A 21,123-nucleotide genomic window follows, 5' to 3' on the forward strand; every position below is an offset into this window, starting at 1 on the left:
GAAATCCCTAACTATTAAAGAAAAAAAGAATGAAGCCATCAGCTGAATCAAGGCTGAAGCACGGAGGGACCTTGGTTTGTCCCCAAATGACATGGAGTTAGAAGTCAGCGGCAGAACCAGGGAGTTCCAAGCCAAATGAGAAAACCCAGCAAACCTCAGCACCATGTCTCTCTGGGCTAAGAGCGTGGCATTCAGCTCAACAAGGGTAGTCAGTCCTCAACATTAAGCCAAAGCCAACTCAGTATAGCTCAATACATTTTTCCATACTAAGATATTTTGAGTTTTTTCCATCCCACAAAAATTCTTTTCCCCTCCCAGTTTCTCTTACTGCAATCTCTCTCTATAGGCCCACCCCTTTCCATTCTTCACCTGGTTATCATCTCGGTCCATACTGGCATCATCTCTCTTGAGAATGAATCTCTGTTGAAATTCTGTATTCTTCTCATCCTTTATATGTTCTGAAAACCTCTGTTCAGGGCTGGGATTGGGAGAGAAATGTGGAAGCAAGGGAGGAAAAAGACCCTTTTGTTAGGAAGCAGACCTCCTAGAACTGCTCTCAAATTTGACAACTCCCACTTAGGGGATTTCTGGAGTCAGGCATCCAAAAAGTCGCATGGCGGTTTTAATGAAATCCTCAGGGTCTGTTCTTTATACGTCTATAACTTGTCTTCCTCCAAAGTTATACCTGTCCTATCAGTAAAGGTAAAGAGAGGCCATGGGCCAGTCTTCACGAAACACCAGTGCCTCTAGACTCTATCTCAGAGGCCTCACAAAGAGTAGGAATTGAAAATACAACCCCTCAAATTGTCCCCTTCCTGGGAAGAGACATACTTTCCTCTTCCACCCCAGAGGCTATCCCAGGAAAGCCTTCCCAATCTGTGGTTTCCTCCCTTACATTCTTGTGTTACTGGTTTTGTTGATGATGACAGCTTTTCCAGTTTGATCAACATTGTGGTCCATCCCAAAATAGGCAGCTACCCGGTGTAATAGCATCCGGTGATATGAGGTCATCTGAGGGAACTTCTTGAACTGGTTACTGAAGGGAAACCCAGGGGGAAAAAATAAAATCAGGACAAACAACAGCAGTAACAGCCAGTTGTAATTTTTCTTACAAGTGTCTAAAGTGGAGAATTTCTCAGGAGAAACAGATGTAAGATAGATATTTACTCAGTGGGAACCAAAAAGGTTCTCTCAGCTTCTTCACCTACAGTGTTTATAGATCACTCTGATCCACTATCTCCATTAAGACTACTCCCTAAGCCCTAGGTCTCAACCACCTGGATGATATTCTACCAAGAAAAAAGCAAGAAATTTAAGAATAATGAAATATGGGACAAGGGCTAGCTGCTGAAAAGATATAAATTCTTTTCAACTCAAGTCTATGCAATAACTTAAAAACCTCACTTGGTTTTCACACATATACTTCTTAATTCATTCTGATTACTTTTCCCCCACTCCTTTTGGTTCCCAGTGAGTAATTCAAAATTCAGACTTTAAGGGAAAAATGAAAGAGGGATATTCTAAAATTGCACCTAAATTTCTTCCCAGTGCCCCCTCCCATCTCTAAATGTGTATTTTATTCAAGTAACTTACTTGTTGTCATTAATAAATTCCAGAATCTCCTGTTCTAATTTTAGCAGCATCATTCTGTCCCTGTTTTAAAAAGATTAAAACAAAACAAAAAGTAGCCGTCCCATAGACATTGAAAGCAAGGATTGAAAACACAACCTGCTCACTACAGAAGCTGAAGGGAGGGATAGAGCCGAACCCCAAAAGTGGACCAAAAATGCAGGGGCTGCTGAGCTTCACTGGCCTGTCTTACGTTACTTTAAAAAACAAAAACAATCAAGTATACATTTTGCAGATCTTCCTAATCATGTACTTTGTTTTCCTTATCAGAAACCTAATTCTGTTGGCAGCCATATTCACATGAACATACTTTATACCTATAAATCTAATCAATCTTCTACACTACATTTAGTTATAGAATTTTAAAACATTATGATTTAGCTTATGTACAAATCAATTATTTTTTCTTTGGTGCTTTTTAATTGTACTCCCAAGCCTTCATATTTCTTTGTCTCTGCATTCTTCTTCCATAGAATTTTTCTCAACTGTTCTGAAAGCAGAAATCTCAATAGGAGGGTATTCTGAATCCCTCACAGATATAAAACTACACTGGAGAGAAATGGTGGTAGAGCATGGGCATTCTAGATTCTAATAATAGAAAAATCCTGAGAAGCTACTTAGCCTCTTGAGTATCTGGCTGGCCCCTGGCCCCTTTTCCCTCCCAACAGATGATGTTATTACCTTGGGTTCTTTTTCAGTGTATTTACAAGAAATTCATGTAGGTCTATTCCAGTGGAGTCCGTATATTCTTGACTGGAGTCTAGAACCACCAGAATAAAAGAAATTTAAAATAAATGAAACTGTCCTGCATGATATCTATGCCATGCAGAAGCCCACAACCTGACCAGGAGAGATGAGAATAGCAAAGTTGAATCAAACTTCAGGGTTTTAGCTTAAAAACCAGAATGAACTTTATTTGCCAGCCACCCCAAATTCCCCATGACAATGACAGAAGGTAGAAGTGTTGGGTCATAGCATTGCATCTGGGTCATAGAGTTGTATCAGTGTTAGACTAGAAAGCCACCTTACCATCAATTAAGTATTTACTGAATGTCCTGACCAAAACAAAGCAGGTTTTATTCTAATCAAGGAAAATAAATTCCAGGTAAGGGAAGTCAGGGCTGAATTTTCCAGAATCTCAGCAAATATGCTCAAATGTTGATTATTTATATTTATTTATAAAATTTTAATCCCAAGGTTGCCTTTTTCCTCTCAACTATTATTTTCATGGACCATGTCTTTTTGCTATCAGCCCAAGAGTTTAAAACCAAAGAGAGATTAATAATTAGATGCAAAGCTGCATGAAAAAAAAAAATCACTCCACGCATCCCAAAATATAAATAGTTATCTGGAGGATCTGTAACTAGCGATGATCCATGTTATTGTTTATTCCAGAACAAAAATAAAATCAATTAACTCCAATGTCCTCCTAGGGGTACTGCCAACGTTAATGGAGTAGCTCTCTGTGGCAGGTGAGCCCCTAAGGCAGGGTTGGATAAAGCAGCAAAGAAAGCAACATAGTCAGGCACCTCCCCCAAGCAACCATGAAGTCCGCAGGACACTATGAACTGTTGGGCCAGCAAGGCCAGTGGGTGCCAGGCTTCAAGATGGAAGGAAAGAGGAGTGCAGAGCCAGGCCCTAGGACAGAAGAGAGAGGGAGAAAGTCCTCACCTCTAGACAGCATCTTCCTTGGGACTTTTTCTTTGTTTTTGTCCTTGTCTTCCTTTTCAGAGACATCCTTTGTGGACTTTTCTTCCTCTTTGTCAGAGGGGCAGCTGATGTGCAATTGAATTATATCCTTGGACAAGGGGAAAGAGAAACATAATCAAAGAGGAAAAAGGATTTTAAGTCTCTTGCAGCTCCCTTGAAATCTCAAAGAAGGCAAATCTTGGGGTGGCAGCATTCTTTCACAGAAGAGAATATTTTGTTAATTAAATTATTTTAGCTTTTGTTCTACCAAAAGGCTAGAGGCCAAACCTTTTCTGCTAACAATCACAGCATGCTATATGGAGAGTTCAAGTTACACTGGCTGTTCTTGGCACAGGAATTGGATGGAAATGGTTCTAACCACCAAAGAGAAATGATGAGGGTGGGAAAACAAGATACAGCCCTGGGATCTCCTTGTCTGCATCATCCTGGGTGTTCCAGGTGTGAAGACCTATATTTCACACTCTCACCCATTCCCTGCTTTACTGCAACAGCTTGTTCTGAAGCTCTTTCCACCCTGATTTCCAAGCCTAATGTTGATGCTGTGGTTGCTATACTACAGTTTGCCAAACAACTGCCAAATGCAAAAGCCACATTTACTCTTTTTTTTTTAAAGATTTTATTTTTCCTTTTTCTCCCAAAGCCCCCTGGTACATAGTTGTGTATTTTTATGTGTGGGTCCTTCTAGTTGTGGCATGTGGGGTGCTGCCTCAGCATGGCTTGATGAGCAGTGCCATGCCTGTGCCCAGGATTTGAACTGGCAAAACCCTGGGCCGCTGAAGTGGAGCACGCGAACTTAACCGCTCAGCCATGGGGCTGGCCCCCACATTTACTCTTATAAAGGACCTACCTGGGTTTCTAGTGGTCCATCAGCAAATGGGGCAGAGGACTCCTCACACACTGCCAGGCTGCGCACCAACTTTAGTTTGGAATTAGACTGAAAAAAAACCAAATACACACATATATTCCCTTGGTGAACATCCAGAAAGCTTTTGGCTGAAAGAAGGGCATCCTCTTTGGCTCTGTTAGTTGCTGCTTCCATTAAATAGCATTTTTTCCAAACAGGTCCTACTTGCCAGTTCCTGATTCACTTGAAAGATAATTCTCCTGCTTACAACAGTAGACGTATAAAAACAAAACGGCTACTTGAGACAGATGATAGGAAAACCACTTTACTTAGCTCTCCTCTTTCTAGCCCAGTGCTCCAATTTCAGACTCAGAAGTTTCCTGAGAATACACAGCAGAGCTTAGACACTGGATTTAACAGTGAGAAGTCCTAGTTTCAACTCCTGGCTTTGTGCTTATGAGCCATGAGACCCTGAGCAAATTACTTGACCTCTCTGGGTCTCTGTTTTTCCTCAATAAAAATGAGATAAAAATACTTAAAAGGTTGTTGTGAGAATTAGATATATAAAGTATGTAAACATACATATCATAAATAGTGCCTCACATATAGCAGACAATAAATGCTAAATGACTCTAAACCTGAGATGGCAGGGTATGGAAAGAAGTATCTAAGAAAAGAGTAAAGAGAAAGACACAAAACTTTCTACCATTTGGGATTTAATATAATGAAAAGATAATCCACTTGGTTTATTTCTGCTGGCTGGAGAATCTCAAAGAGATCTGAAATCCACTTTGCAAATCACTGCTCCCCTAGACATCCCCAAAGCCAAAAATTATACAATGGCTCATTCAAAATCTACCTATAAATACTTACTGAGAGTTCTTACAATAAAACCAAGGTTTACAGTGAATACAAAAGCCCAAAATATGATATGTCTGTGCCAGGTAGTACTGTATAATGAAAAGAACTTGCATGTCTGAAGAACCGACTTCAAGCCTGTTCATCCATAAAACGGAGATAACAACTGTCCTACTTATCGCAAAAAGTTTGGGAGGAAGTGAAGTGGCAGTGAACATCCTTTGTTTTGAACTTTAATGTCAAGCCCATCACTATGGATTAGGCCACGTAAGGCAAGACACAGAGCCAATTTATCATCCATCATGGTTTTCTTCAAACTAAGCCACTTTCTAGCTGGGCCACTCCCAAATTCTGCCATTATTTTTCTGGGGGAAAGGGGTGGACACCCTTAATTAGTACTTCTGGTGACAATTCTTTCCACTGCAAGAAAAATTTAGTATTTTACTGTTCCCCAACTAACATTATAAAGCTATCTCACACTAACACATATAATCCTCCCCGATAACAGTGCTTAAAATAATCTGTGATGTGCTAATTTTATCATACAATGATTTAAAAACAAAATCTTCCTCCCTGCCCCAACCTAAAAAGTAAAACATTAAAAAAAAAAAGAAGCCTGCATTTTTAGGATATCCAAAAATGTTGAGTCCTTTCTATTTAACGGAGCAGGATTTATCTTAAAGGAAATTCACATGGCAAAAAAAAAAAAAAGAAAGAATGGGGGAAAAAATAAGACTCATGTAGCAGCCATTCTCCTAGAGAAGCCAGAGGTAGGCTAAGAAACTGGCATTTCAGCAGAACCACTACCAATTTGCTCAGGCTTTGTGGGAGGCTCCGACTGGGTATCCTTTCAGGTATCAGAAACAGACTGTGACCGAACTAGAAATAATGGAGAAAAATAAAGCCAGATCTTCCATAGGAAATGTGTGTATGTGTGTGTATGTCTGTGTATGCACGTTCACAATTAGGGTACAAAGTGCAGGCAAAAAACTGCCTATATATAATCCAAATAAACTAGATATTAGCGATAAGTCCATTTCTGAAACACATTACTGAGAACATGAGAAAAGAAGCAATAGAGAAAAGGCTCTCACCTTGGCTCTTTTCCTGGCATGACCGTGGTTGGATGTCCGCCTCTGTTAGAAGGGAATTGTAAAATGTGAAAGGTGGGGAAAATCAACACTTAAGTTAAAAGCAATACAAGTTTATAAAGAAAAAGCAGTAACCGTAAAATCATTATAATAGCCAAACTTTGATGAGACCCACTTGGTGTGGTTGTCCCCCTATGCTACAACTCTAGCAACTGTGACACGGAAGGGACCACAGGTCACCTATAGACAAATCATTATTCATCATGAAGATAAAGAAAAAGGAGACACTGACTGGTTGGCCTCTTTCGCAGACTGATAAAAATTACTTTTGGATAAATCATGGAATCCTCTCCTGATTAGGATGCTTCTGGAAATGTTACTACCATAGCAAGATAGTGTTTTTTTCCCCAAGGTTGCTCATGGTAGCTTATTTAACACAGAATGAACATGAAATATGGCCACTAACCATCACTTATGATAACACCTTTATAGGACAGCGTATTCAGAGTTCCAACTTGAGATACTCAAAACACCTGTCCCTATGGCAGCAGAAATGGAATGAAGACTCTTCTTGCCAATTGTCTTAACTGCCTGACTATGAAAATTCTCCTAGTTCTAAGCTCCTGGTGGTGGCTCTTATAATCTTTCTGGGTCAGGGATGTAAGATGGGACAGGATAAAAAGAAGGGAGCATGGAAGATATGGACAAGACCTCCAGAGCAAAGGGAGGGTAAGGAGAGTAGATAAGGAGTAGGGTAGAAGCTGAGGAAAATGAAGAATGAGGGCCTAAGGTGGGATGAGGGAAGAAACAACTAATTAATTGATAAGGTTTCTGAAAAGCTGAGAAGTCAAAATGGGGGCTTTTGAGAAGAGGCTGGGTGGGGTTATATATGGGATGAGCCACTTAGGGCTTGTGAGATGTCTGGAATGGAACTCACTGCCCCTGGGGTGTGGAGAGAACTGAGGCTGGGGTGGAAAGAAGGGAAACAAGACAGAAGCAGAGTACCAGCATGGTCCTGGGTAGGTGAGGATTTCTCTTTCCTTTGTCTTCCTCATTAATTACCAAACAACACTGCTACAATGCAAAATGGCGAACCAGGAAGGTGGATGGAAAGAGTAAGAAATGACGGTGGATCTGGTCAGTGGCAAGATCTGTTACAGTAAGGGAAGAGTCACAGTCCAGGAATGTGAAGCTTGTCACTATTTTTTCAAATAGGTAATAACATACACATGGTAGAAATATTCAAAAGGTATAATGGGGGTATATAGAATACTAAGTCTCCTTTCACATCTGTCCCCCAGCCGGCTGTTCCCTCTTAAAGGATCAACTAATATTGAATTCCTTGTAATCTTTCCAGAGATCTTTCACGCATATATAAGCTTACTGTACATGTATACACACATAGGTTTATTTTTTTTTTAACCAAATAGAAGTATATTGTACACACTGCTCTGAACCTTGCTTTTAAACTTTTTTTCACGGATATCATTCTATAGATCTGTTTTTCTTAATGGTTGCATGGTATTCCATTGTGTGGCTGTACCATAACTTATTTTACCAGTCCCTGAAACTGCACCATTTAAGATGTTTCTGATCTTTTGTTAGTATAAACAATATTCAACGACCAAATACAGTATATCAGTAGTCCATTTAAAAATTTTATGAAGTATCGTCAAATTGCCCTTCAAAGAGGTTATATCAATTTATAACCTTAAAAGCAAGGTATATATGATTCTGCTTATTTCCTAGAATGGATAGTTTTCATTTAATAATCAAACACATACTGAAAGCCTAATATGTAACAGGTACCATGTTAACTACTGGAGGATACAGAGAAAAAAGACACAAACCTTGTCAAAAAGGAACTCATAATCCTGTTGGAGAAGACAAACAAATAGACAATTACAATACAGTACATTAAGTGCATTACAGAGGTACTCATGGAGTGCTACAGGAGCACACAGCACCAGTGTCAAACTCACACCTACCTAAGAATTCACACATTCACAAATATTGAGTGCCCACAAGCAACTGTGTTGGGCCTCAGCAATATAATGGTGAGCCCAAACTGACCTAATCCTGGGCCTCATGGAGCTTATAGTTCTGTGAAGGAGTCAGACATTAATTGAAGGATTATGCAATGAAGACCTGCAATGGATGAGTAAGATTGTCAAAGAAGGCTTCCTAGAGAAAGACACGTCTGGATTGAGATTTGAAGGATAAACAGGTATTAGAAAGATATTGGCAGGGAGAGTTCAGGGGTTGGAGGAGGCCAAGGAAAGAATACCAAGGAAGGCCTTCTAGGCAGAGAAAGCATGTACAAAAGCATGCTTTCCCCAAACTTTTCAGCTCCTATTTATAACAGGGACCAAGGAATCAGATAATGCTGAAGCATAGGATGCCAGGGGTGGATGGCTGGCAGGCAAGGGACTAGGTCACAATATGCCATGCTGGCAAATCTGAGACTTAGCCCAGGGCAAATGAGACAGACAGAAAGTTAGAAGAGAATTAACACAATCAGATCTTTATTTCGTAACCATCTTTCGAAAGCAGTATGGTAGATGAATCAGAAGAGATTACAAGTTTAAAGGCAGAAAGCCCAACTAGGAGGCCATACCCAGCTGATTATTTAAAGGACTCACCTAAGTTCAACATGCGTTAAGTCAGGGCTTGCCCATTCTAAACTGAATCCCAGAGGCTGCCTTTTATAGCACTGTTTCCATGCAAAAGATGATCTGAGTTCCAAGTGCTGATTCCAAGAATATGTCTCACATAGTACAAGTGATCAAAGTCCCCTTTCCACAAACTTTCCAGCTCCAATTCATAACAGGCACTCCTCTGACAGCGTAAGATTCTTGGGGAGACTTCCAGCGTGTGAGTCAGGGGGAAGGTAGGAAAAAGAGCAGAATTTTTAGTGCTGTTGAAGGGGCACATGATGTGTTTGGAAATGGTATAAGGGAGAGGGCTTCAGAAGGGTGGCCAACAAGACTGAAGACTGTAGAAGGAGCAGAAGCTCCAGTAGATGGCAGCAGCAGCTCCACCTGCTCTAGCAGCAGCAAAAGGAGTCAGAGGGGAGGCAGGTTCCCCTAACCAACCTCCCTCCTATTTGTATATCGAAATGACATTATTTTCAAACCAAGTGAGTGTCCACAAGGCATATAAAACCTATAGATATTCTTTCTTTTCTGCCTTTCTTCAAGAAGTACACACAACAGGAGTTTAGAACGCCACTTAAACTAGTCTCCTGAGAAGAGGGTAACTTGGACCCAAAAGTTCATTTAATTATTATCTTCCATGTAACATGACAGCACATAATTAAACATTCATCACTTATCTGTCCTGAGGATTTAAAATTCATTACTGGTATCAGTGGAGGCTGGAAGTATAGTTGGAACAGTGGCAGCCTGTCTCCACAAACTCTGGAAGGATGGGTGGGGAATGACAACTCACATGCAAAAGATAACGGAAAGAAAAGCAGCCAGGAGAGAGATCTGGTAAACTGTAACAGGAAAGACAGTAGAAAAGTAGGCAGCTAGAGAATAAAGTATTTCAGAGAGTTGTGTGATTTTAACTCATCTCTTCATGTTGTTGCTGTTTTAATCTTTAAAGAAGACAAAGCCTAGGTGAATTGGGTTGTCAAGAGAAATTATGCTTCAAGTTTCTCCAAAATGTGTTGTCACTGCTTTTTAAACTAACTTATTAGAGTTAAGTCTACCCGCTATGCACATAATGTCACCCCTGGACATGAAGGAAAGGATTTATATAATTTGAGCTTGGGTAACAGGAAACCAGCAGCGACCACAGAAAAAGAGAACGACTGGAACAGATAAACTAGAAGAGGCTGAGAGTCTGGGCTGGCTGGGCACAAAAGAAGAGCTGTAGAAGAAGCTCAGCTGGCCATCTACTGCCATCATGCCTGCACCGCAATATGAATTTGGATGGATAACAACATGACAACCAAAGAGTGAAATTCCTCTCACTCACATTTACCAAGTGGCAAGTTCAGAGACTATTTCTGACCCAGACAACGCTAACTGCTTTAACACAACCAGGATATGAGTTTAACATATATATAAAGCCATGCAGCTCTAGTTTTAAGAGTTTATTGTATGAGCCATATTATAACTTGTTAAATATGTGTTTGTACAGTTTATTTTTTGATAGTTAAAAAATATCAAAATGTAGCAAGAACCAGCGTAACTCAGGTCCAAATGCATTAGGGATTTCAGTCTGTCTTCTTCAGACTTCATTGTGGACTCTATGACAAAAAGGGAAGGAGATATTTCTTGAGAGCTTAAGTTGGGTTTTTACGGAGAATCAAGTGTTCATATAAGTGACTGGCTTCCTACAGATGCTCAGTGTCACCTATGATGACATTTCTATTCAGGTATAAAGAGTGTGCATATGATGTACTTCTAATCCTTACCTGTGTCTCCTGACGCAAAGTGGTATCTTCACTCTCTTTCTCAATTTCTTCTTTACTTGAAGTCTTAGATATAAACTTGTTTTTGTTTACAGATTCTTCCACCAGTTTTTTTTCTGATTCTTTCATTATTTCCAGGGTCTCTTGAGTAGTGTTACTGTTAGACATCTTCTTCAATAGACTACAGTAGCCTCTATGGACTCCTAAAGCAACATTAGATGGATTAAACAGGAGGTGCGTATCTATACTTAACACACACACAAGTCTTCAGCAGCCCCCCTGTAACCCAGAAAAGGGTCCTTTGATAAATACTGCCCCTGGATTCATTTTTTTTGGCTTTATTGAGGTAAAACTGACGTACAATAAAATGCATATAGTTAAAATGTACAATTTGATGAGCTATAAAACATGCATTCACCTGTGAAACCACCACCACAATCAAGACAGTAAGCACATTCATCACCCCTCCAAGTTTCCTCCTGATCCTTTGTGAGGCCTTCCTCCCCTCCCCACCATCCCCAGCCAAACACTTATCTACTTTCTGTCACCACGGATTAGTTTGCATTTTCTAGAATTTTACATCATACATTATCTGGATTCTTTTACTCAGCATAATTGTTTTGAGATTCCCCAGGATTCAGTTCTAAAGCAATGTAGTTATGAGTCCTCTTGGCACTTTATTTGCCCTCCCTTGTTCCCTACAGAAACTTGCTCACATTTTCAGCTTGGGCACTCCACAGAGTTAACTTACTAGACTCTTTCCAGAAAGAAGAAAAATATATTGTAAAGTTCTATTCACCAGCAGAGAGGACCACTCTCCTTTCCCAAAGGAGAACTTCCACAGCTCCCATAACACAACATTGTTACTAACTTCAAGCATCAATCCATCAAAAAGCAGCAAAATCAGAGAATGATCATAGAATCTTAAATTCCTTCCTTTATCTTAAGCAAGCTGAAAAAGCAAGAGGAGAACTTGGTAGTCATCTGTCCTTCAGAAAGACTGGGTCTCACCCTAGACGAAAAGAGAATCTTTGCTTTGCTATTCACTATTTGGGTTCATTCTATATTGAGCATGACATAGAGCATCTGTAGTGCAGGGGGGACTGGCTCTTTATCTCTTAACATGGCTACCTGGAAAATCTTGTAATGACGTTAACACAGTTCTCCAAGCAGACACTCAGAAACAGAAGCTGATGCTCTATACACAGACTTATGTCTTCAAGCAACTGTTGAAGTCAAACGTGCTTAGCTCCAACAATGATTTGTAGTGGTTTCTCCTTACACAGGTTATTGACTATACTTCAATCTTGAATACTTTCCCTCCTTTAAAAAGACTAGAAACCCTCCACGATGTCATGTGGCCCTAGAAACTGAGCTAAACAAATAGTTAGCAATGCTTCAACCAAATGGTCACACCAGACATTTTCCCCTCCTTCAAATCAGTCTAAAGGATAAGACCCAGAAGGCTCTTAAGAAGCACAGGTAACCTCATCCTGGCATAAGTTATAGTCTGCAAGATTATTGCTTTGTTCACCTTGTGGTGGCTCCTGAGCAGCTGCCTGGAGACTTAGTTTGCATAGGGCTAGATAAATTCCCTCCAAAAGGCCAGAGAATCATTCACACAATCATAGTCATACAGTAGAATTTAAAGATGAGAAATGTACTGGAAGAAACTGACTATAAAAGAAAATGGCCAATATTCTACTTCTGAATTAATTGATTCAATACCTAGACGCTTCTAGAAAAGAATTATAACTTATAGAGCCTTATGGGTCACTGGCTGTACATGGGAACTGCATGTAAACATATATTTATTTTTCCCCCATGGGTAAATCAAGCCTCCATTCTCTTCAATTTGAAGTACAGTAAAACTCAGCACATGCCTTTTCCATCTCTCTTAGCTGGGAAACATCGACAATGATCAGATTGGAAAAGTGCTTAGATTTGACCTCACGCAATCTCTTCCCACTTGCCCAGAGAAAAGCTCCTTTCTGTAACTTCTGGAGAGGGGCCTACATGCCTCTCCTGGAAAACTCCTGGGACAGGATCATTTCACTGTTTCTTAAGTTGTCTTAACTGTTGTATAGTTGCTCCCTATAATAAGCTATAAACTGCTTCAATCTTGACCTAAATCTGCCTTAAAGTCACACAAAATTAAGTTTACTTCTTTTACCATATGATATACCTTCAATATTTTTCTTTTTCAGGCTTAAATAGTCTCAAACAGATTTCTCTTTCAGAAAGAGAAGGTGAGGGAGAGAGTGTAGGGAAACGGGATGAAGGTGGGCAAAAGGTACAAACTTCCAGTTATAAGATACATGACTACTGGGGATGTAATGTATAGCATGATGACTATAGTTAACATTGCTGTAGGGTATATCTGAAAGTTGCTAAGAGAGTAGATCCTAAAATCTCATCGCAAGGAAAAAAAATTTGTTTTTTATAACTGTATGAGGAGATGGATGTTAACTAAACTTATTGTGGTAATCATTTCACAATATATGTAGTCAAGTCATTATGTGGTACACCTTAAACTTATACAGAGCTGTATATCAATTATACCTCAATGAAACTGAAAAAAAAGAGAGAGAAGGTGATATGGAAAAATATAAAGCAGCCAGTTCTTTCTTTTTCCAGGATGGGCCTCAATTACTGAATAGGTATGTTTCTTCAAATCAGAATGACAACTTTGCAGCTCCTCTTCACATGTGGATCAGAAAAGGGTCAACTATCTGGACACCTGGACTAACTTCATGGGGTCTAAGCATTGTTTCTCAGCCAAAGCACTAAGGAAAAAAACCAACCAAACAAAAAGAGATCTTTCATAACAGCCACCTGTGGAATATGGTCACATATTCCAACTCAAGTTTTAAGGAGCCACATGATTCCTTCATTCACTGGGAAACAGGAAAATTTGAGTTTTAGATTCGTAACAACACCCATAAAACAGACAGTGATTAATGCATCCACTTTCAAGAATTTTGAGAGTCATTTACACTGAGACCACCGGCCTCTTGAAGAGCTATATAAAACTAACTAATACTGACTCTGAGGAAAAAGGAAGCAGTAGAGGAAAAGGTAACAATAGCACACTGTACTGGCTGCCTATCCAAATCTCCCCTTTCTTGCACACTCATCAGTCTAGCCCAGATTTTCTTCTGGTGTTTGCCTTCCTCTGAGGATACATGATCAGGGAGGTGACCCTATCCCTGAGCCCTAGAGGTGGATCTTAATTAGCTAGACCAATTGTGGAAATTGTTTCCTTTTTGTGACCGGTTTGGAAAGGGACAAGTGACTCAATCATCATCAGTGAGACATGAGGGGACTATGCTGGGTGGGTGGCTTCAAAGAATGGCCTCCCACTGTACTAAAAAAAAAAAAAGCCATTAGAAAAAAATGGTAGCTATCTTCAGCTGAAGGTAGTCTTGTATGCACATGACGCCTGGACTGTGGCAACATCCTACCAACACATGGACAACGGCAGAATAGAGAGAATATGCTGGATCTTTGATGCTGTGATGTAGACACTGAATTAGTCAACCTGGATCCCCCTAGCTCTGTACCTCTTGGTATGTGAGGCCATAAATCCTCATCACTTAAGCTATTTTGAATTGAGTTTCCTGTTATTTCTAGCCAAAAGCATCCTGAGATAGTCAGAATGGGTATGGTAAGAGAGAGACTATCTGGACCAGACAGAGAAATCCAGCTCTGTAAGTAGAAATAACTGACATGGAAAGAAATGTTAACAATAATCAGCTAAAACATTTGGAGTGCTTACATTGTGCCAGGCACTATGCTAAATTATCTCATTTAATCTTATAATCATCCTATGAGATATATATTAGTATTATCATCACTATTTTATAGATAAGTAAACTGAGGCAAACAAGTTAAATAATTTGCTTAAGGTCATACAACGGTACACAGCAGAGCCAGGACTCAAAGCAAGAAATCTGGCTCTGGCACTTGCTTTCTTAACCTCTATGCAATACTGCCTCTAATTAAGGGGACAGACTGCCAAAGACCAGCAAAGAAAATGAGAAGTCTACCAAAGATACAAAAGAATCAGGGAATCTCATAACTGGAAATGGGCTCAGAAGCTTTCTCATTCAGCCCCATCCTGCTACATCCATAGTCCTCCACAATCGGGTTCTTGAATCATCAGTAACTGAAAAATAGCTGTCCTCACTCTGCTCATATAACTTTAGTGAAGAAAAAGTCTTCACCTCCAGATACAAACCTTTTTGGGGAGGGAAAGTATAAAGAGGCAAAACTCATCTTCCTATTACTTCCTCCCACTGAACCCAGTTTAGTTCTCTGTGCAAGCCATAAAGAATAAACTTAATCTTGCTTCCATGTCAGCCCGCTACAGAAGACAACTTTATCTCACTTTCTTTTCTAAACATTCCCAGGTTTTTAAGTCAGGTCTTCAAATCACATGGTCTTAAGTTTCCTCACCATTTTGTTTCTAGGATAAAAGAAAATGTCCTCAAGTTAACAAAGGCTAATTATGAGGGATCACAGCGTTACTATTCCAGAGTCAAGATCTATTGGAAGGTACACTGAGTTCAAACCGTACTTCTTGAGCTGAGGCTCTCTTTTGTTCTCCAAAATAATCTTTAACTACAGTCATTTCCAGTCCTGGAATCCTATTCAAGAAGGCTCTCCTTCTTCTTGGGGAATAAGGATTCCTAGAAACAAATTTTTTTTGGCCAAAACAAAAGCAAAAGTTGCAGCTGAGGGACAAGACAATTTATTAACCAAAAAGAAAAAAAGGCCTTAAAGAGCAAGAACAAAGCCAGCAGAAAAGGGTTAAAAGGCAGAGAAGTAATTTCCACTCTTCATGGTTTACTCGGCATAAAGAGGAAATAAAGGACTTGGGAGGTTTTTTGGTGGGAGAAGAAGGGAACTATTTCATATGTAACTTGACGAGAACAAAGCAAAGACATTAAGCTCCCAGCAGAGCCTAGCTGTGTGCTTACCTACGACTTATTTATGCACACTGTACATTTCATCCAGGCAAACAGCACAATTTTAAGGCAGAATGTCTCCTGAGGACACTAACTGGCTCAAAGCTGCACAGAGGGGACTGTCAGAAGTGGTGGACAAGGAGAGGGAGTGAGGAAATATGATGATACAGGGGAGGATGATTGAGAGGCAAGATTTGGCAATTTTTTTCAGGGAGAATGCTGCATATTTCCCATAAATTTTTTGACTGCCAAGGTAAGTACCTTCCAGAGCACAATGAGATTATATATCCTTCTGTCAACTCTATAAACAACTTTCTAGGCAATGGGCCAAAAAGAATATATTATATAAGGAACACTCAGAGACAGAAGGGCAGCTTCATTTTCTCCCTTTTAATCCATGGCCAAGTAGACAGAATGTAAGCAAGAAGGCAACAGCTAAAGGCTAAAAACTCTAACTTACCCTGTGGTAAAATTCCTGTAAACTTTCCAGTCCTTTACCAATTTGTATGTCAAGAGTAAATTATTCCCAATTGATACTCATGTTTAAAAAATTGCTTAAAATCTAGGGACTCATGGGGCCAGCCCAGTGGTGTAGCGGTTAAGTTCACATGCTTTGCTTTGGCGGCCTGGGGTGTGCTGGTTCAGACCCCAGGTGCGGACCTATACCCCGCTTGTCAAACCATGTTGTGACAGGCATCCCGCATATAAAGTAGGGGAAGATGGGCACAGATGTTAGCTCAGCGCCAGTCTTCCTCAGCAAAAAGAGGAGGATTGGCGGCAGATGTTAACTCAGGGCTAATCTTTCTCTAAAAAAAAAAAAAATCTAGGGACTCAGAAGGATGGATAAACAAATTGTGGTATATTCATATAATACAATAGTATTCAGCAATAAAAAAAAATGACATTTGGTGTTTGCCTTCCTCTGAGGATACATGATCAGGGAGGTGACCCTATCCCTGAGCCCTAGAGGTGGATCTTAATTAGCTAGACCAATTGTGGAAATTCTGTTTCCTTTTTGTGACTGGTTTGGAAAGGGACAAGTGACTCAATCACCACCAGTGAGACATGAGAGGACTTTGCTGGGTGTATACTGACATACACAAAAACGTGGATAGATCTCAAAACTATTATGGTAAGTAAAAAACAGCAGATCTCCCTCCAAAAAATACATACTACATAAGTCCATTTATATGAAGTCCAAGAACAGGCAAACCAACCTATAGTGATTTAAATCAAAAAGTGGTTGCTTAAGGTTTAGGGTAAAATACTGATTGGAAAGAGACATAAGGGATCCTTCAGGAATGATAGAAATACTCTATCTTGTTTGAGGTAGTGGTTATATGGGTACATAGAATTGTCAAAACTTATTAACAAATGCTTAAGATCTGTGCATTTTACTGTGTATTATTTAACCACATACACACAGAAAAAAATGCCCTTAGGAGTCAAGGAAATGGGGACATAACATCCATAGGGTTAAAATGGTAGGTTAAAACCAAAACAAAACTGTCTAGATGCTCAAGCATAGCAAGCCTATTATTACACTCTTTGACACTGGAGTTAGGAGAAAAGGAAAAAGCAATAATATTTATTCAGCACCATTATGAACCTGTTCTATGCACTTTAACTCATGTCCACCAAGAGTAGCTAAGCAACTTGCCCAAGGTCACACTACTACTAAGTGACAGAACCAGACCAGAACTCTGGTGCTGCCTGATTCCTAAGACTACGTTCTTTCTATGACTTCATTGTTTCTATATATTACTTTATTTAATCCTAACAAAACTCTTTCTTAGGGGATTTTTCAGATGAAGAAATCAAAGCTTAGAGGAACCAAATAACTTTCCCAAGTTAATACAAGAGGGGCAAGGGCAGGATTCCAATCCAGCTGTGTCTGATCCCAAAGCCAAAGTTCTAGGTGTCCCAACGTGGACATTCAGGAGCATTCTGGGGCATGAATGTGGGATGGGAGGGGTGTCTAGATCTGAGGCCTCTCTTCAGAGGTGTCAATGGGGGACTGTTTTTGGGTTCAAAAATTAGGTTTGTAACTTTTCCCATCTTTCCCTTCAATCTGGGTCACCTCACATGACTTTCAATTTTTTTTACAGTTTATAGAGAGTAACTTATTTGATCTTTTCAAGGTATAAAATATTACCTCCATTTTATAAATGAAATACTAACATTCAGAAAGAGTAAGTGAGTTGTTCAGGGACATACAGTATATGTAAGGAGACAGAATTCAAACCCAGATCTTCTTGATTCCAAAATCCCATGTTCTTTCCACTACAGCACCCAAACAAAGAATAAGAAACAAAAGCAGTATGATAACTGCATGCTTGAAGAGGTAAATGGCTCAACAGCCCTTGGGAGAAGGACAAAAAAGAAAGCCCTACTGATTTATGAATGAGAGATATGGAAACACTTCCTTATCTTCAAGGAGAGAAAATGGAATATGGGGGAATAGAGTGTAAAGTACTTATGGAACATGCAAAGCTGTAGTTATGTGACAGTCGCCAAGTCCTTTAAGGACTTCAGAAGTCAAATGTCATAGGTTTCACTAGTTCTAGGCCAATAAAAATAACAACAATAATAACAATTGTGCCAATTTTCTAAATCAGAGAAGCATAAGAAAATCATTCTGCTCTATAAATGCAAAAAGATTTACTAGTGTGTAAGGAAGGCCACAGGAGTTGGCTGAATGTCCAGAAGAATTCCTTAGGAAGTAAAGAGAGAAAGAAGATTAAAATGTTCTGGACATGTACTCTCTTTCTTTGCTCAATATCTGTTATGGCTGTACTTGCCCTGAAATGAGAACTGTAGGTGCTTTGGTCATTGGACTGAAGAGTTAGTTGGGTTTCATTATAGTTTCTATTGGTTTCTCTACATTCTTGGCCAAAAATGCCCATTTTACTTCCTCAAGTGAAACAGACCACTCCTTTTTCAAAGAGTAGCAGTGGGGGCTTTTCCCTCTGCAGCTTCCATTTTCTTTAGCTTTGTCATAGTAATGGCACTATGTAGAAAATATCACAGAATCTTAGGGACAGAAAGGACCTTGAAAGTTCATACTGCCTTTTCCCACGCTCAGGCAAAACTGCTCCCAATTCAACTCAGACAAGACATTCCAGGAAAGAAAAAAAAAATCACAATTTACCTACGGTTCATGGCATTTCAGGATACCTTCTATGCTAACTTAAATGCCATGCTGCTAAGTCTATATTGTCCTGCTGCGATGACCTTAGAGGTCAATGCCACCACCTGTTATGGGGAAAGGACATCTAAGTCAACAATTTAGTATTAAAAGAATCCTTCAAAATCTAAAACTGAATGTGAGATTGGCCAGAAAAATGAGAAGAGAACAATCTAATTTCACAGGAAGGAACTGGAAACCTTTAAGAATCATTATTCCTTAAACCTCTGTTGCAAAGGAGAGCCTGCTATTTATTCTCCAATATCCAATCACCTCTGCTGATTTTTAGTTGGGACATGGCTGCCTAGAAAAAAGCTACACATATTCCAACCTCCACTGTAGCTAAATATGAGTATGTGACTAAGTTCTAGTCCATGGGATGTAAGTAGAAGTAGAGTTATCAGTTGAATTGTGTCTCCTCAAGATTCATGTGTTGAAGCCCTATCCCCCAGTACACCTGAGAATGTGACTATATTTGGAGATACGGCCTTTAAAGATGTGATTAAGTTAAAATGAGGCCATTGGGGTGGGCCCTAATCTAATTTGATGTGTATACACGGAAGAGGAAATTTACACACATAAAAAGACACCAGAGATGTGTGGGCACAGAGGAAAGACTATGTGAGGACACAGGGCTATGTGAGGGCCATTTGCAAGTCGAGGAGAGAAGCTTCAGGAGAAACCAAACCTGCTGACACTGCGATCTTGGACTTCTGGCCTGCAGAACTGTGGGACAATAAATTTCTGTTGTTTAAGCCATCTAGCCTGTGGTATTTTGTTAAGGCAGCCCTAATATAAGTAATATAGGTATCATAGTAATATAAGTAATATAGGTATAATGTAGGTAGTAATTATAACTTCTATGAAGTATCCTTAAAGAAAGCGGGTAGCCCTTCTTTACTAATCCCTAATTCCTGCTGGCTTGAATGCAGAAGTAAAGGCTGGTTCTTCAGCAGCCACCTGGGACGGTGAGATGATACTAGGATTGAAAATAATAGAAAGTGGGGCAACAGTTAGAAAAAACCCAGGTCCATGACTAGAGCAGCCCGAAACTGGACAGACTACCTCCAGACTTCCTGAATTTGAGAGAAAAATTAACTTTGTCTTGTTTAAGACACTATTTAGGTTTTCCTGTACATATACATTAAAAGCGCACACACATACACACTAAGTAATAATAATGATGAAAAAATAATAAACAATTCCTCAATTCCTATAAGCAAGAAATCCTACAGCAACACCCTGGAGTTTATATGTACGTGGGAAGGAATAGGTAGTATAGGAAAAGTTGGCATTTTTATGTTGGATAGAAGAGCATCACCCTTGTGGTCTAATACTACCTCTGCTGCAAGGAAAAGGCTGAGCATCATTATAGAGTGCATTAGGGGCAGCACCAAACAAAATCAAGAACATTTAACCTCCAGAGTGCAGGAGGCAGCAAGCATGTTATAGTGGATAAGTTTATGAACTTCATAGTTTGACATGAATTGGCTATAAGACTATTGTTTCCACAACTTATTAATCATGAAACTGGGCTTTAGCCTCCTCATCTGTAAGATAGGCAGAATACATACCTCATAGAGCCACTGGAAAATCACATGAGATAACAAATGTAATGTGCCTGCACAGAATAGATGCTCACAAAATGTTAGTTCCTCCTAATCATATCGTGCAGTAAGAAGGGGGAAAAAGAATCGAGAGACCCCTTTTCCTTGCTGTTCACAGGTAGTGTTTTTCTCTTATGAATGAACATATTTCCACTCAGAATTAGCATCTTGTATACAGCCTTTTCCCAATCAGTACTGAATCCACATTATCCTGCAGAGGTGAGATTCTTGACTATTTTAATGAGAATTAGAAAGTAAAAGACTGCAAGAAAGAGAAAAGAGAATTCTATTTACCCCTTCCTGTACTTGGCTTCCTATTTTTCTTGGCACGTCGGTATTTTAAGAATTGTTTTTATTTATTTATTATTATTATTTTTTTTTAAAGATTGGCCCTGAGTTAACATCTGTTGCCAATCTTCTTTCCTTCTTTTTTCTTCTTCTCTCCAAAGCCCCCCAGTACATAGCTGTGTATTCTAGTTGTAGGTTGTTCCAGTTCTGCTCTGTGGGATGCTGCCTTAGCATGGCTTGATGAGTGGTGCTAGGTTGGTGCCCAGGATCTGAACTGGCAAAACCCTGGGCCACCAAAGCAAAGCGTGCAAAGTTAACCACTCAGCCACGGGGCCGCCCCCTAAGAATTGTTTTCAAAACGTCATTTTAGGTAAATGCTTCTTCCAAAAGGAAGTTTGATACAATTATAAGCATAGTGCCTAAGGCAAGAGATGAATCACTGAAGAGTGGCTGGTTCTTTCAGAATCTGTTACCCATGATGGCTCGTCAGGTATTTAAAGAACACACAATGTTTGA

The 21,123-nt window shown here is 39.7% G+C and overlaps 1 protein-coding gene across 22 annotated transcripts in view; it reads right to left on the minus strand.

The window, feature by feature from the left end:
- R3HDM2 (R3H domain containing 2) overlaps positions 1–21,123 on the minus strand; it is a 131,054-nt gene that overhangs the window by 30,443 nt on the left and 79,488 nt on the right. For 13 of the 22 annotated variants that reach the window (XM_070494939.1, XM_070494931.1, XM_070494927.1 and 10 more), the window contains 9 exons: positions 10,559–10,758; positions 7,983–8,006; positions 6,136–6,177; positions 4,187–4,273; positions 3,301–3,427; positions 2,311–2,389; positions 1,594–1,653; positions 896–1,036; positions 370–478 (listed from right to left, as the gene is read on the minus strand). In XM_070494939.1, the coding sequence (XP_070351040.1) occupies positions 370–478; positions 896–1,036; positions 1,594–1,653; positions 2,311–2,389; positions 3,301–3,427; positions 4,187–4,273; positions 6,136–6,177; positions 7,983–8,006; positions 10,559–10,723 (834 nt within the window). In that variant the 5' untranslated portion in view covers positions 10,724–10,758. Of the gene's footprint in view, positions 1–369; positions 479–895; positions 1,037–1,593; positions 1,654–2,310; positions 2,390–3,300; positions 3,428–4,186; positions 4,274–6,135; positions 6,178–7,137; positions 7,231–7,982; positions 8,007–10,558; positions 10,759–21,123 lie in introns of those variants that run through there. The other 9 variants (XM_070494940.1, XM_070494934.1, XM_070494938.1 and 6 more) reach the window with 2 other exon arrangements.

This window comes from Equus asinus, chromosome 22 (genome assembly GCF_041296235.1).
Source record: "Equus asinus isolate D_3611 breed Donkey chromosome 22, EquAss-T2T_v2, whole genome shotgun sequence".
NCBI lineage: Eukaryota > Metazoa > Chordata > Mammalia > Perissodactyla > Equidae > Equus > Equus asinus.